The sequence below is a fragment of the Aquila chrysaetos genome, chromosome 10 (assembly GCF_900496995.4).
Source record: "Aquila chrysaetos chrysaetos chromosome 10, bAquChr1.4, whole genome shotgun sequence".
NCBI lineage: Eukaryota > Metazoa > Chordata > Aves > Accipitriformes > Accipitridae > Aquila > Aquila chrysaetos.
The window spans coordinates 27,952,597-27,969,609 of NC_044013.1; the positions used below are offsets into that span (position 1 = coordinate 27,952,597).

The window sequence follows — 17,013 nt, forward strand, 5'->3', positions numbered from 1 at the left end:
AAGACTCTTTTTCCTTGCTGGAGATATCAGACAAGGTCATGCTCACCATTTTCTGTAAACAAAGATGCCCAGAGAAACATCAGAAACACTTGGGGAGCCTAGTCTAAAAAGATCTCAGCACTGTCATTTAGGGTCAGACACACCCCACCTAACCCCTTTCAGAATTGCACCAAATACCTGTACTTTCAGGAAAGTGGAGTTTTGAAGACAGGCACATCACGCTCCAACTGGAAGAAGCTGTGAAAGTTCACTTATAACCTGAGCACTTTTAAAGTGCCTATGTGGAAGGCAGATTTTGGAAACTGAAGCCCTCTCTATACTTTCTGTGCACTCAGAAGTTTCACACCAAGTTGTTTTGAAAATTTGGTGCTTGTTATCAGATGAAAAGCGCTGAGGGCTGGACAGACAGCCTTGGCTTCCCTGTAAAGCAGACTCTTATAAAGACCCTTTTTCCTGGGAAAACCTACTCCTCATTTGAGAGAGACAAGCAATGCAGACTCTACAATGACTCTATGCACAGGGAAAAGAAAATTAAATCTTCCTAGATTCTGACCTTTGTGCCATGGAGAATCTCTCTCTTTAGGAACTAGTGATGAGGAGGACAACAAAGGCTGTTGGAGTCTGCTCAGAGATGGGAAAGGGAGAGCTGGAACATTCAGTTGTCACTGAACTGGTGAGAGGCAGTCCAATAACTGCTGCCAGGAATAAAGTAGTTAGCTGAAAAATTGTTTCTACCCTCTGTTATATAGGGCCCATTTAAACCACAAGCAAACAGCCTACAGGAGCACCAGCAGGAAAGGAACAAGCTCAAAGGTGAAACTGCATGTCAGGGCATATTTTCTTTGCTTAGGGGTTTTAGTTTCCTTTTTTTGTTTGTATTTAAATAAATGCTACATTTCTGCCAGGTTGAGCATGTTATTCCACACTGCAGCATCCAAAGCACAATGAATCACTTAGCAGATGTAATCCCCCCCCCCCCCCCCCCCCCCCCCTCTTTCCTATGTTTGTTTTACTCATTATCCCATCAAAGGTTTGGTTCTCTTACTTTAATCACTTCCGGGGCCTGCTGAATTGAAGCTGGAACAGAGTCTCTGAAGGCAGCCCCAGCATAGCTTTTTTGCCCTGCAAGAAGGGACTGTGAAGGAGTTGTTAAAGTTTCCTGAAGAATCTGCATCACTTCCCTCTCCTTGGACAAGCTTCCCTTGCCTGTCTGGAATTCCACCAGTTCCTGGGCAAAGTCCTCAATGCTTTCCAGGATACGCAGCAAAAGGGCTTTGTCGTCCTCTTCCATTTTATGACCATTGGTTTCCATGATTTTTGACAAAGGGGAAGTGGGGTCAATGGGTTTACTTTTGGGTTCAAGAGCCAGAGGTAGTACCTGCCTACCCTGCCAGCCAAACACTTGCAAACAGGCAGGTTCACTCTCCTTTAGAGAGGGTTCCCTCAAAGTACTCTCCATTTTCTGTGAGAAGCACTCCAAGTCCAGCAGCAGTTTGTCTATCTCTTCCTTGTCTACCTTACTGCACATCTGTTCTCCTTTGGAGACATCAGCTTGGGATCCACGCAATACAGATTCTGAAACCGGTTTTAAAGGAGTAATTTTCTCAGAAGCACGGAAGAGCTCAGCATCTCCCACTCTGGCACGTTCTGCTTTAGCAGTGGCAGTTAGATCTGAACAACCAGCTAGCTGGTAGCTGCGCTCTAAACTCTCCCAGCACCCTTTCTGCTCTGCCTTCTTTATTTTCCCTAATATTCTTTCCCCATCAGACTCCTCCTCAATGTACAGAGCCTCAGTGGAAGATGTGCAGTCAGAAGGGCTTGTGGCTGGTAACTGAGGTAGAGCACAAGCATCTTTCACAGCTCTCACACTGTTCTCCTGTGGGATGCTGTAAAGGGAGTTTGAGGTAAAGTTCACAGTACTTGTTTGGATGGACTGAGAGGTGCTTGTCACCTCACACTGATCACCTGGTAGTCTGAGAGGAACTGTACTTGAGGATGGCAACTGAATAATATCTTCATACCTAGGTGGCTGCTCATCTCCAAATACTGGGGGAAAGGGAGTTTGCTGCAAGCCATGAAAACAGTTAACTAGTTCTGTCAAGTCACTAGCTTCCTTGTGTCCTGGTGGCTTGAGCTCAAAGGGTAGCTTTTTCAGGTATGAAGAAAATCTTGTCATCAGATTCATATATATCATTTCTGGATTAGCCAGGGGATCATTGGCATTCCCTCCACTAACACTGTCTGCAGACTTCTTTTTGATGCAATGTTTTATTATGTCTGTGCACTTTTTCAGATCCTCTGAACACTTGAGCAAAATGTCTAAGCACACCTTAATATCTCCACCAGAAGAACCATCTAGTTTGTGTTTTTCCAAAATCTGGGTAATGAAGTTTTCTTCAGAGAAGGAATGAGGGGAGAAGGAAACCATGGGATTCATGGTGACTTCTGGAGCATCACTGCTCTCCTGCCATTTCTCCACAGGTGAGGGACTCTGCAAAAAGCCACATGGAGGGCAGTTCTCATCATTGTTTAAGTGCCCATAAATGAAGTCAAAATCAAATGATCGTCTGCTGAATGATTCTGACCGAACTTTCCTTCCCTTTCTGTAGGCCACATGACTGGAAGAGTTTTTGAGCTTTTCAAAGGAGAATTCCTTTATTTTACCACTGGCAAGGTTTATTGCCTCACCAGTAATGTCTTTTAAACTGCTGGAAGCTTGCACTGAAGAGCCCTTTTTGATTCTTGGATTGTTTGGGAGGATTTGCTGATACTCCTCATTTCCAGGCAAGGTAAGTCCATTTTCAGGAACAGGAATTTTATGGTCTAGGTTGGCATCTTGGACACCAAGCTCTGCGCAGACACTGTGGTGGGCAACTATGCATGTAACACCTTGCTTAAACACTTGGCAAGTCCCTGTGCAGTAATGCACAGTGTGCTGAAAGTGCTGGTCTATCACCACACTGCTGTAGCAGTTCACAGAAGTGACCATAAGCCTGTAGGTTGCTGCCATAGCACAGATCACGCTTGGAAGTGAGGCTTCAAAATTCACCATGAACTTAACAGAAAAAAGTTCATGCCCCCGCTTTTCACAGCTACACCAGATTTAATAAAAAAAAAAAACATTCAAGTGTCAGTTGAAAGCATTCAAACTACATGAGAAACTACTGCCTTGGAGAGCCCTAGCGAAGTCTGGAGTGCTATCAGCAGTACAGTTACAACAATCAGTGCAACATGCATATGGTTTGACTTAAGGCAACTTGATTCTTGTACTCCATGCAGAAAGCTTTGCTGATCAGAGATGCAGAACAAGCTGCTCCATTTCTAATGGTCCAGGTAGGTTCTCCAGCAGGTGTCATAAAATTCAGCTAGCTCTCAAGCAAAAGGGACAAGACAATGATTTTTGTTCGATGCTTCTTCTCTCTTTTTGGGTGGGTCGGTAAAAGATAGATAATCAAGTAGCATGTACAGACAAAAAATCCAAAGTATGCTTGTGTGATTCCCCTCTCACACTGATAAGGTAGGTCCCTGCAACAGAAAAAAAGGTGAGAGTCATTGTAATTTCCATTTAATAGGCAGCCTTGTCTACTATCAAACATATGGCACCAGACTGTAACAACCAACACTCACGCTTGTACAGAGTAAGAGTAGGCTGATATTTTTCCTTCACTCAGATCTACCATATAAGAACACTGCTGAGGAGCTAGCCTATATTTATACACAGGCTGTCTGTGTGTTGCCATTTTAACAGCTCTATTTTAACTACTCAATTTTTTTTTTTTCAGACTTGCATTCCCCCCCCCCCCCCCGCAAACTGAACAAAACATTACCTTTAATTCTAATGGAGCAAAGCATTTTGATCATGTTGTGAATTTCTGACTTTCATTTTCCAAGACTCTAAAGATAAGGCAAAGAGCAGTACAGAAGAGCACTTTCAGGATTTCCAGGCTCTCTGGATTATAAAAAGGTGCAAACAGCCTGGAGCAAAGTAGATGAATGCCTGTAACAATGCATGGCCTTTAGTAAAGGCCACATTGGCTTCCATTAGCCTTTCACCAAGGTCTCTGGGACCATGGCAAAATATTTTAAGGAAGAATAACTGTTTTTCTTTCTCTTACAACCCATAAATAGCAGCATATTTTATTAAATAAGTCCACTGGTGTAGACACTGAGAGCAGAAAGTAACACTTCTATAAATGTTAAGCCTGTGAAAACTAGGAATTGAGTGTTTTACACTTAGCATAGCAATTTCCAGCTGTACTTTCTATCATCGTGGTCAGAATTGCACCAGAAAAAAACAAAAGCTTCTTAACTTTGTCATGAAAATATATGAAATCCCAGATTAAGGGGTCTTCAAAATTTAGACATTGCTTCATCTTTCCTTAACACTTCAATAATCAAATTAAAACACCCCAGTGAAATTCTGAGCACCCTCTATTCCTGTACAAACAGAAATCAATTTCACAAACCATGATCATATCACAGCTAGGTCACACTAGAGCATGGCTTTATTTTGTTGTTTTCAAAGGTAACTATCCAGCACTATGTGAAAGGCCAGACCTGCATCTGATGAAAGGACTGCCCTCCATGCATGTTACATGCCACCTATCTTAGCTCATAAGCCTGTACAAATGGATCACACAGAGGGGAAGTACCTTAGAGTTTGGTGCTGTTGTCATTGAAGACTGAGGATAGCACAAGGCTGCTGAACATTCACATTTTTCGTATTTTAAAGCTGTAATTTGAAATTGAGAAGCACTGGTTTAAGAGTATTTGATGGAGTTTGTAGTGTGCCATGTCAGCTCATTGCAATTAGGTAGAATTGCACTCTGTAAAGAAACCTTCCAGATTTGTTCTTTGGATTATATAAAGCATTGAAATGATTGCATTCAACATGAAGAACTAACTGCTCCAACTACCATGCTGGTATCTGTAACAGGCTGCCACCTGCCTATCAAACACCGCAGGCCAAGCTGCATGTTGTACCAGGGCCAGCTCCTCAGCACAGTTCTGTGCCTGTCCTGTACTGCTCCCCTCAACACCCACTGGCACTGCCCCAAAGCCCCATAGGCATGGGAGGGCCTTCCAGAGGGATGATCAGAGGTATGAGGTGTGCCCCAGCCACAGCAGTGAGTCAGGGTGCTAGCGGATAAAGGGTGTAAACAGAATCGTTTTTAAAGCCCGGGGTGCTTATACCATCAGGCATAAACCTAGGTAATAAGACTCCACACCCTCCAGTCACTGACTCTCAGGCTTCACTACCAGGTGTGCTAAATGGTCTACTGAATCAGAGCCACAGTTCAAAAAAAAAAAAAAAAAAAAAAAAAAGTACTACTGGCTCCCCAATGCCTTCATCTTCTAGGACTTAATTGGCTTTGTTCAGACAAGAAAACCCATGCTTCTATGCCTCCAAAAAGTCTAATGATCCATAGACTCACTGAGACTGCCTTCTAACACATCCAGGGTAAGAGGTCTGCTGCTTTTCCTTTTCTGAGGCTCCATCAACTACAAACAAGCTTTCTGGTGTTTCCTGAAATAAAAGTTATATAATATTTAGAGAAAATAGAGGTCTTCAGGACAGCAGATTTGATGAAGAATTAATACTGCTTCCAAAAAACCATGGGACTTTCTTTCTCAGAGCTCCTTCCTCCTTCTGTGTCATACACAGCAAGGAGAGACTGGTCATCTTTTTACCAGCAAAGAATAGTCTGGGTTTATACCTAATTTGGGAAATAATTACATCTTGATTAAGTTATTTCTTAATTAGAGAAATAATGTATTAGACTCACTGTCTCCTTCTCCTATATCACTTCAAGGGTAATTTCCTCCCCACACATGTACTCCAATCTGTTTCTCCAATCCTTTAAGCCACCGTCAAACAATGAAGCTTTTTGCCAATAACAACACTCTTCCCACCACCTCCACTTCATACTTCCCAAATAATTTTAGGTGCTTATGCCCTAAATGATTGCTCAGCCATGTTACAAAGAGCTGGCCCTTTCTGCTTTAGTATAAGGCAGGCCCTCCAGCCATGTTTGCTGCGTTCTCTAATCCTTCCAATTGGTCTGTATTTCTCTGGCACTATCACATATCAACATAGTACAGCCACAAACTTGTCAAGGCTAACACAAGACTGCTAACTCCTGCCTCTGTCATCAGCAACTTTTTCTGCTGTGTCAGGGAAGGAAGTAATCAAAGAATCAATATAAAAAAAACCTGACATCCTCTTTTCAACCAGACTAACTAATGCCTTCTCAGTGATTATTTACTACTTGCTTTATTGTCACTGTCTGCAAAAACATGCTAAGGTTATTCAAGGTGCTGGAGTACTTGACTCTAGCTATGGAAGACACCACCACCACCCCCCCCCAAAAAAAAAAAGAAAATTGTGTAGGCAGCACAAATGCTTATAGGTGCAGAATAGAAACTATTTTTCTCATTTTTCCACTGACTTGACCAAGGTAGCACATACTCAGCTTGCAGTTTTATTTTACAGTGATGCATCAAACATGATCCAGCATGTAAATCTAGTCAAGACAAAACCTAGAAGTATTCCTGTTATCAGATCTAGGAACATGGTCTCAAGCTTAGCCTGAATGGGCTTTTGTTGTGACTTTCAGTTGGTGACTAAAACCTACTATTTATCAATAGCAATAACGGAAAGACTGAACGCGTTACGAAACATTCATACTTCATTCTTTTCAGCCTGCCATTTTTTTCCAGCTGTGACTCTAGAACAGCCCCCAGTTCAGATATACTGTAGAAAGATTCTGTAATTAGGACTGCTGCCACGAAACCAACTCCAACCCTCAGGATACAGGATTGGCTTCATAATATAAACTACGAATGAATAGGGCTTCTTGTGTGATTGCAGAATAATGCTTTATGTCTTTCCTATCTGCAAGATGCCATGAATCACTTTCCAAAGGAAAAAATTATTGCAGATACTAATGATATAAAAGGTTATTCTATAAGACACACAAGAAATTCTATTCATGCAAAGATTATGCTGGAGTTAAATAACTAAACAATGACAATATGTTAGGGTGGGGACTGTCAGCCAGCACTTGACTTACTTGCAAACTGAAGTCTAGAAAGCTACGGGACAGGCTTCTACTGCCTCTGGAAGTCTCAAATTTTGCAAAAATCTTCTTGAACTCCTATCTCCAGCACTAGCAAAAACATTATTAGTGATCAGAAGTTAGAAACCATCATAACATGCAGCATGGAGTAAACTAGACCTTTCTGCACCAGCACACAGCACGGCTGTCACTATGCAACTGTGCTTGTTTCTAGTGGAAGAGGTGGTAGGATAAGCTCTCCAGTTTGGTATACCTGCAAAAGACAAACAGAAAGACAGACAGAAAACAGCTTTGCAATTTGGACAATCATCAACAGTTTCAGAAGTATCATCCTAGCTATGTAATCAGGTATCAGGTCTTACCCTCTTAGAGGAGCTTCTGGTGCCAAAAAGCAGCATATAACTGCATCCTCTTATTTAGAAATGCTTGACTTTTGTTTACGGCTTACTGAACAAAGCAGATTTGGGAGCAAAATATATTGATTATAGGAGACAAAAGCAGGCAAATCACAAAGCAATGTTTTCTTGCAAAGCACAACTTCCAGCCAATCTTTGGTACTTTGTCAAATAATAGCGGGGGTGGGGCAGGGGGGAAGAGTATTGATCTTCTACACACTACTTCTACCCACTACAGAATGGTAGCAGACCCTAAGGTGTATGGTAACTTTTCTTACTGCCTGGCTCAAGTCAGAACATGGTAAACTTTAAGAGTCAAAAGCACACCACAAATGCACACTCTGAGGATGGAGATCAGAATAGATGAGGTGACTCAGTTAAGAGAGCTGTTCTGCAGCTCGTAAAGGAGCTGACACTGAGCCACACTCCACGAAATCCAAAGGGTCTCTGATCACACAGCCAAGTAGTTGCTGCTTCAGTGGCCCAGTTAACCATTGCCAGAATCGATAGGGTTCACATGACCACTAGTAATGTTAGACAGCCTTCTATTCAGTCACTGAAAAATCTTTGAAAATCTAGTATTAAAAACATCACCAGATGCTCTGTCTATGATAGAATCATATCAGCAGTAGCTGTGGTAAAAAATTTTTGTGGTAACAAATCCACTGCTGAATTCAGCAGAAATGCTACAAAAAGCTATTTACATATGAACAGGAGACTAAAGACAGTAATTTTTCCTTCTATACTGAAGACGTTCAGAAGGAAAAAATCTAACCAAGTTGCTCTTTTGTCCTGTATTTCTTATATATTTACAGCTTATAACATTTTGATGTCCTTAATGGCAGCATGTATAGTTAATCCAAAAGGACTTTTCTGTACTTAGGACTTAGAGGGGAACTACAGCTGTGATAACTTTTCAGTCCTCACGACCAGAGGGAATTTGACACACAGGCATACATTTCAGCTATAGTAAAACAAACGATTTACAATTGCACCTATAAAGTTTTAGGATTAGAGGTGCTTGTACCACTTTCACTGGCAAGGCATCCAGAGTTTAGTTTTAATATGTTTTAGCACCAAGCTATTTCATGCTTTAGAGACTGCAATGGACAGTGATGCCTACAAATCCTGACTTCCCTCAGAACCCAGGTCAGAGGATCTGACCTAGTCAAACCAGAGCACATATCTTCATCTGCTCAAGTACTTCAATATTTAATTAGATGCACTATAGAAAAGGGGTCATGATTTCCAATTTGAGTATGTTCAACATCAGGTTCCACCAAACAGGTATCAGGCTTTCTTAAGCTAACTTAAAAAAAGCTTTCAGGAAGATGCATTTCCTCACCTACAAGTACTGACACACTATAATCAAGCCACCTCTTTGCCTTTTCCAGCATTGCTAGGGAGAGTCTGGAAGAAAGATGTCTTCAAAGTCATTGCTATGGTCCTTTCCTGAATTCTGTCTGTAATTTGTTATTGTTCTTACAAAAATATAAAAGAGGTGGGATTCATCTAATTTAAGCTAGCCACTTAGAAATGAATTGTTAAGGTACTCTCTGCAGAGGCAGGCACCTCAAAAAGAAAATCACCCCACCGAGCTTAAAAAACAATCTAATCTTGAGATGACAAGCGACATTAAATGAAACCCATCCTTCATGATTAAACAAGAACACAGGAACAACTGTATCTGTCTCCAACACTGGCTATATGCCAATGCTCAGGGAATAGTATTAGAAAAAAATATATGATATTTCCTAGGAGTACTCTCCTGGCCTCCAACTGTTTTCAGCTCATGAGAACTGTAAAGCTGGATGTAGTTTCTGTGTACTTAGTAACCTTCAAAAGTTTTCCCTCCCATGTGCTTGGGCATCCCCCAGATTCAACAGAAACTTTTTGCATCCAGAGCATCTTTCAACAAGACATTCTACCACCTACCACCCCTTTCAATTCTGTCACTCACCAGCTTCAATATATCAGGAACTTGTACTGAAACAGAGCACAAACACTAGACCTGTATGCACATTGTCCACAGCATTCCTGAATTTACAGAATTCCACTTCATCCCTCTGCCTTCTCTCTTCCAGGATTATTAGTCCTCACTTACTCAGTTCTTGTATAGAAGCCATTTTGTACCTTTGGTCATTTCCACTGCCCCTCTCACAAGCTTTTCTGGTTCAACTACACACTTTATGATCCAGGAACCCAAACCATGTAAAATATCCAGAACAGTTGAGAACCACATCCAGAAATGAATTTTTGAACTGCCTTTCAAAAATTAATATTATCACTGTATAATGCTTTCCCCTTCCAAGCCTCACTATTTTCAGATAGTACAGTCTTAAATGTCTGCTCTCATAACCACCTGGGTTAATTCATACATTCTGACCCTCTTGCTACCTATCTTCAAAAGGAAACGATACTATTGTCCTTTGTAAAATGTGCAGGGAGCTACTGATAGAACGCTCTATGCAAGACAAAGGTATTAGCTCTTAGAGACCAAAATTTTCATACAGTCTCAGAGGAAAGGTTAGGAGATGGGCAACAACAACAATCCAAAGGTCTTGAACAGCTTGTCTGTGAGGAATGACTGCGCAGGAGCAGGCATTTCAGACAGGAAGAGAGATGTCTTTGGAAGACTACTGTAATCTTCTACAAAATCATGAATGGCATGGAAAGGGTAGATAGGGTCTGACTGCTCACCTCCTCTTCGAACACAAGAACCAAGTGCAATCAAGCAGTGCTACGGGAAGCAGGTTAAAACAAGCACACATGCAGCAAACCTGTGAAACATCTCACCAAAGGATGCCATGGACCCAGAAAGGTTCCAGGGAATCAAAGGGTCATGTTTTAATACTTCCTCTGACAAAAGTTACCACCTTTTGCTTGGGCACCACTTGATGCCCTTTAATTCTTGCCATGTTCGGGTGACAAAATAAACAGGGAACTATTGCTTCATATTCCCATGGTTGCAGATTGCTATCATAATCCCTCCTCTTATCCATCCTACTTCCAATCGTGTATTTTCCAGGCTAAGCTCCAGTTTATCTGGTTACTCTTTTTACAAAAGCTGCTTCAGTCATGCTCTTCTGTGTTCTTCCCTAATCTTACAACTCTTTGGAGAGGGGAGAATGTCTGCCCCTAACTTTGAGGGGGGCATGTTATTCATTACATGAACATACCATGGATTTATTTATACCATGGCATTGTTTTGCTCCCTCTCCTTTTCCTAGAGATCTCTGTCATTTCTATTTGCCCCCTTTTTTTTTTTTTGACTGCTGCTGAGAGAGTTTCACAGAGCTTTATCTGCATTACTTAAAAGCTCCCTTTCCTGAATGGCACAGATTCTTAAGAGCTCATCACTTCATAGACAGTTAGTTGTTTCTCCCTGTGTACGTTATTTTATATCTACTAGTATCAAGAATCACTTGCCTACAACCAAGTACTGTGACAACCTTCTGCAACTCCAGACACCTTTTGTTTCTGCTACCCTAATTTTGTGATTTTCAGCACATACTGTCACTTCATTATTCAGCCTCTCTTCCAGATCATTTATAACTATGTTGAGCAACACAAGCCTGAACACAGATCCCCCTGGGATTCCATTAGTGATTACTATTCACTAGAAAAGCTGACAGTTCTACACTTTAACCAGGTATTAATTACTGAAAAAGCTATACTCCTACTCCAAGGCAGTTAATTTCCTTCAAGAAGCATTAACAAAGAACTTTGTTAAACTCTTTCTGAAAATCGAGAAATAGCAGAATACTTGCTTGTTTGTCTCTTGTGCCTTCTTGTCGAATAGCTTTAGACCATCTAATTTTACCAGCTGAAGCTGGACTTCAGCATTCTTGCAGTGAACCATGAAGGTCACTGCAATGGGAGCACTTACCAAGGCAGGCTTCCAAGTAGACATGACCTTGAGAATCACTGACCATGACAGGATGATAAATACTGCTTTGCAGTCAGAATGGATTTGGAGAAGTCAATTTTTACATTAAGAAATCCATTTCAGTAGATTTACTCTAGAAAAAAAATAAATCCCCCAACACTAGCTTAAATACAACCTCTCCACATTTACAGCAGCAACATAAAGCAAGCCCAACACTCAAAGGATTTGGGCTAGTTATCAATAACAATAGTCTACACTGTTTTTTAAAAATAAACCTGGCACTAGACCCCAAGCCATTGTTCTAAAATACTGACTTGCAGTTAGTGAATGCAGTATTATTCAGTGTAATTCCTTCAGGTTAAGTCACAGGGTTATCTAATATTCCAGTGCTGCTATACCCTTCACAAACACCAGCACGCAGGGTCCTTGAACACAAATATGCTAGAAACTCTGTTGTGGAGAACCAATATATGGGCCTTGTGGAGCTTGTCATTATGTATCAGCTTGGGAGGAGGATAGTTAATAATATCAAGAAAGATTTCACCTTTTTCAGCTTTTCTGAAAAAGCTTTTTTCAACTTTCCCTTTGCACAGAGACTTGGAACTAAAACTGACCAGACAGGAATTCATGTCCCATGAGACTGGTTTCCAGTTATACAGATAAGACAGCAAGAGAGTAAAAGCTCACACAATTTTTCCACGTAACACCAATCTGTTAAGTATAAATAATTTGCCAACTAATTATTGTTCCAGCCCCATGTCTGTATAGAACTACCATTTAATCTTAGCTCATTTAGCAGGCCCCCAACACATTAACATACATGTTACATACATGTTGAAGCTTAGCAAGGCATGAGTTAAAAGAAAAAAAAAAAAAGTAGGAAGCATAAGCCTAACTGAGCTTTGTCATGCTGACAAAAAATATGGTGACCAACCAGAAAACACCAGAGGTGAACAAGTTTCAGAAGCACATAATTAGCAATGCTCAGAGCAGATGTCAGAAAGCCAGCTTGATTAAGTAATATGTCTCTTAGCTGTTTATAACCTCATATGGAAAGAGATAATTTCATATTAGCAAGATACATTTATTTTCCCTGGAATCAGTTAATTTAGTATGAACAGTATGCAACTACTTTACACAAATTAAAGTGCTTTTATTAAAGTGTTAAGGTAACAAAGGAGGAGTTGTGTCCAAGATGGCATTCCCTTAGTCACTAACCTTTGTTGATATTGAGGTTACAATCCACAGATTCCCCAAATCAGTCCTGGAAACTTACTTGTAAGTTAGGTAAAATTTCTCCTGTAGCAGACTAGCCATCTGCTAGTCATCTGCAGAGTAAAACAAATTTTTAATTTAATAACAACAGAAATTTTTTTCATTCACTGTCCATCTATTCAGAGCTTACACGTTTCTCATTGCCGTCCTGACTTCTTTGTGTCTTATCTGTATCGTACTGCTCTTTATTCACTTATTTTGGTAAAGTTCCATTTGTCTAAGGTGACAGTCCATTTCTCCAAGGTAACCTCAGTTCCCAGCCCATACCTGGCCCCAGCTGGAGTACTATAGCTCTTCCGTAGGTCAGCAATGAGAACAGTGAAATGCCAAGCTGGGGAGAAATGCTCTGCTTCTCTGCTGCATGCCCATCTTCTCCTCTGAGGCATAATCACAGGAGTAAAAAGCAAGCAGTCATTTCCACCAGTCATACCTTCCACAAGCCCATTCCTGCCAGCCTCCATCTCACACTCTGAAGAGGAGCAGCTGTTGAAATGTAACAAATTATGCCAAAAGGTGCAGCGTGTCCTAGCATTTAAGAAGTTTGGCACTGCTACAGCTTTTACTGCTTATGACTTTGATAAGCCACAGCAGAGGCACAAATCAGTGTAATCAAAGCAACACATAATTTAAGGAAGCATAACTTTTCTATCCCCTTTCCTGCACCAAGGAAAATTAAGGGTGTTTTAGCCTGACATCCCAGTAAGACAGAGGAATTCATTTCCCCTGTATCTTTACTAACCCAGGGAGCTTTACAAAACAAAAAAGGAACCTCCATTCATTTCTCTCTTTTTCCCTGTGTATTTAAACAGAAGCAGATTAAGAGACAAGTGATATGCACAAAAACCAGAAAACCAGGTAAGTGTAAAGATTCCCTTATTCTAATTTGAGTGAACAACAGTGTTCACATTCATGAATCTGAACATTCATTAAAATGAAGTAATTTTTAACAAGCTTGCTTGTTACATATGTGACCTCAGGTATTTCTTCCTGCATCCTATTCATACACTATTCTGCAATCAGAATTATTAATTTCTCCATCAGTATAGTATTTACATGCAACTTAAACATCAACTTTTTTTCCAGTATTATCCTCATTTTACCCTGCCAGAATTGTGGCAAGGAAAATACATCAGGTTTTGGTGCTCAAGGGCTGATCTTCCTAAGTATGTGACATTACAGAGTGTTTTGTATGTTCGAAGCACAGCGCCTGCTCAGTTGCAACTGCCCTTACAGTTGTACATCAGAAATTCCACAAATCAGATCCAGGGACATAAGCAGCAGAGGAAATACAACAGTGAAGTCTGGTGGAAGAAGCTTGTCCCATAATGCACATGAAACCAGTTCTTTAAGACAGCATTTAACTACCTTAATTATGAATGAGACAATTCCCTTCCTCCCACAGTTCTACTTTGCTGTCCAGTTTCTGCCAGAATTGGATCAGAGGTTCTAAGCTCTAATTTAGTCTTCAGAAAAGCTCAGTTCTGTCCAACAGGAGAAAACCTAGTCTTATGGGGAAGAACTGTATGCAAACATTTAAGTAAAAACAGTACTGGAAAACATTTATACAAAGGTAGTGAAGCGAGACTGCACAGCAACCTCTGTACCGGACCATGATATACCAAGTTCAGAGTTACTGTTTAAAGTCAGGTTTTCTGTGTAATTCAAGGCCGGGGGGGGGGGGGGGGGGGGGGGGGGAGAAGTGCCACAGGAAAGATGGAGAAAGGTCCTTACAAAAAAAAAAAAAAAAAAAAAAAGGGGGGGGGAGAACCACATTCCACTGTCCAGCATCATATTTACACCTCCAGGGCTACCAGCAGTGAATGTTAGACCACAGGGCTCCACTACAGAGATTTCTCAACTGCCTGAGCCGCAATATTTATCACGTGCATCACAGGCTGCAGCTGAAGCAAATGAAATGGATGCTTTACCAGTGAATCTCTGCAGTATTTGGCAGTCACACATCAGTCAACTTTAACTTGGGGCACTTTGCCCATAGCTACCTTTAACACTGCACCTCTGTGCAAATTATGAGTACAAAATAATATGACACATGACAGTGGTTGCAAAGGTCTAGGTAGTGGAAACTGGCTATGTGCCATCAGGGAACTTCAACTTTTTTATTTTATATGAAGTCAAATGTAAAGCAGTCTCAACTGATATATAATGTTACCATTTCCAGATATACATAAATGCTGAAAAAAACAAAAACACCACCACTGTCTCTTGCTTCAACTTCTCAGAATCCAGCAGCCATTGAATACGTAATTTTACAAAACTGAGAGAAGTCTAGTAGTACTGACAATTTCCTCAAAGTTCTCACAAAAATAACTTCCCCCTACATAACCTGTGAGAGCAGACCTACCAAGCTTGAGAGATTCACAAGAAATAATCAAGAGAGGATACAGCTATTTCAAGTAAATGCTTGGAAAACGTATTTCCTGAAGCAGGCATCAGATCATATAAGATGAGGTAAAGCCATGAGACCACCACCAAGAAAAATGTACCTAGCCTTTCAGGCAGCACTTCAACAGCAAATAGCTTGGGGACTACTTGCCTCTTCTCTTGAATTCTTCCCTTTGCACTTCTAGCCTGCCTTTACAAGCAAGATGGGGGCACACACAGCATGTCTTCCAGGACTTCCTTCTTCAGTGTGAAGAACAGAGGTAATAAAATTACTCCCGGCCTTAAAAATATTTACATTGCTTGAGACCAGTGCTTTCTGATGACCTTCAGAGAGAATTACTCCAGCAGGAACACGTCCTTCAGTAAATCATGCCATTAGTTATTCCATCTCTGTTTTACAAGTTTATGCCCAACTTAATCTTGGATTTGTCTGCCCGTGAACCAAGGAGTCTTGTAGCCAAAGCTGTGCCCTTTCTCACTCATGAAAAAATACTTCGGGGGGGGGGGAGGGGGATAAAAATCCTATTTTCATGACCACATATTAACAGCTGCACTGAAGAAGATCAAAGGTCCAGCTACCCAGGGTCCTGGGACAAGTGGCAAGCATTCACAAAAAACGAACAGCCTAGTTAGAGATGATCCTTCACCGGTGTTAACCTCCTGCTTTACAACAACTACCTGCTTCGGGCCATCCTGAACTGGAAACTACACCCAGATCACCGTGCTTAAACGCCGCTATGCCTCTCAGCACTTTGTCAAAACTCTTTTGAGACAATTTATAGCCTCGGCCTCCACAACACCACGTCGAACTCGTTTTCACAACTTAAACGCGTGCGATGCGACAAGTATTTCCTCCCTCTCCGCCCTGTGCGTTACCCGGTAACTCCATTCAGTCACCGCCTCCCACAACGGCGGCTCTGCCCGACTGCCCCGCCACCCGCCCCGACACACCCCGACGCCACCGCCGCTCCCCGCCAGAGCCCATCGCGGGCCGCTCGGCCCGCAGTTCCCTCCCAGACCCTGGCAGCGCCGGCACCGCGATCCCCGAGGCACTCCGCGCCGGCGGCGGGACGGTTCACCACCGAGAGACAAGGCGCGGGGACCCGCCCGGCACCTGCCCCCGCCGCAGGGCCCTGAGCCGGCGGCCGCTCGGTGGCGGCCCCACCGCCCCTCCGCGTCGCCGCCCGCCCCCCGGCGGTCCCTACCCCAGGCCCCTCACGGTGCCGTGCCGTACCTACCCGCCGGGGCAGCGCCCCGTCCCATGCCGGCGCCGCCGCTCCCGCCGCCGGGCGCGTTCTGCCGCCCGCCCCGGCCGGCCCCTTCCGCGCGGCGGGGGGCTCCGCCCCGGAGGCGCGGCGAGCAGGCGGGCGGCCCCGGGCGCGCAGGTCGAGGCCGGGCTGTGAGGGGGCGGCGGAGGAATGGCGCTGCCCGCGCTGAGGGGAGAGAGGGAGAGGGAGAAGGAGAAAGAGAGGGAGAGGGAGAAGGAGAAGGGGGGGGGGGAGAACGCCCCCCTCCGCGCGCGTGCACGCGCCGCCCCCCCTCCCTCTCCTCACAGCCGCCGCGCCCTCTCCGCCCTGCGGGTCCTGCTGTGAGGAGCCGGCGGGGGCCCCTCGCTTCAGCGCCGCGTCCTTCACCGCCGGCCGGCCCGGCCCGGCCCGGGCCTGCGGTTCAGCAGGACGCAGCGTTGTGGGCGGTGGTTTTTGTTTTCACTCAACTGCTCAGAGACATCCAGCAACGCGGTTGCTTCATCTCTTAGCTTCAGCGGGTTTTCAGGCCTCTTTGGCTGGAGGCCATTAGTCGTGCCTTCCAGCAAAACAGCGTGATGGGTGCCTCCGAGAAAAAGTAAAAATTAAGAGGGAAAAGAGCCAAAGCGCAACTGGAAGGGGAAGGTGACTGTCACGCCTCAGTGGCTAGGCCCACAGCGGGCTGTGCCTGGGCAGTGTGTTTTGCTGCATTACAGGTCCTGTCTTTA

General features: G+C 43.2%; 1 protein-coding gene across 15 annotated transcripts in view; it reads right to left on the reverse strand.

Moving 5' to 3' along the window:
- PPP2R3A (protein phosphatase 2 regulatory subunit B''alpha) overlaps window positions 1-17,013 on the reverse strand; it is a 65,937-nt gene that overhangs the window by 46,204 nt on the left and 2,720 nt on the right. Inside the window, exons 1-6 of one of the 15 annotated variants that reach the window (XM_041126420.1) lie at window positions 16,280-16,295; window positions 12,906-13,121; window positions 12,582-12,691; window positions 7,074-7,332; window positions 3,828-3,894; window positions 1,046-3,525 (exon numbers count right to left, since the gene is read on the reverse strand). In XM_041126420.1, the coding sequence (XP_040982354.1) occupies window positions 1,046-3,052 (2,007 nt within the window). In that variant the 5' untranslated portion in view covers window positions 3,053-3,525; window positions 3,828-3,894; window positions 7,074-7,332; ... (1 more) ...; window positions 12,906-13,121; window positions 16,280-16,295. Of the gene's footprint in view, window positions 1-1,045; window positions 3,526-3,827; window positions 3,895-7,073; window positions 7,333-7,441; window positions 8,951-11,907; window positions 12,030-12,581; window positions 12,692-12,905; window positions 14,005-16,279; window positions 16,373-17,013 lie in introns of those variants that run through there. The other 14 variants (XM_041126428.1, XM_041126423.1, XM_041126425.1 and 11 more) reach the window with 14 other exon arrangements.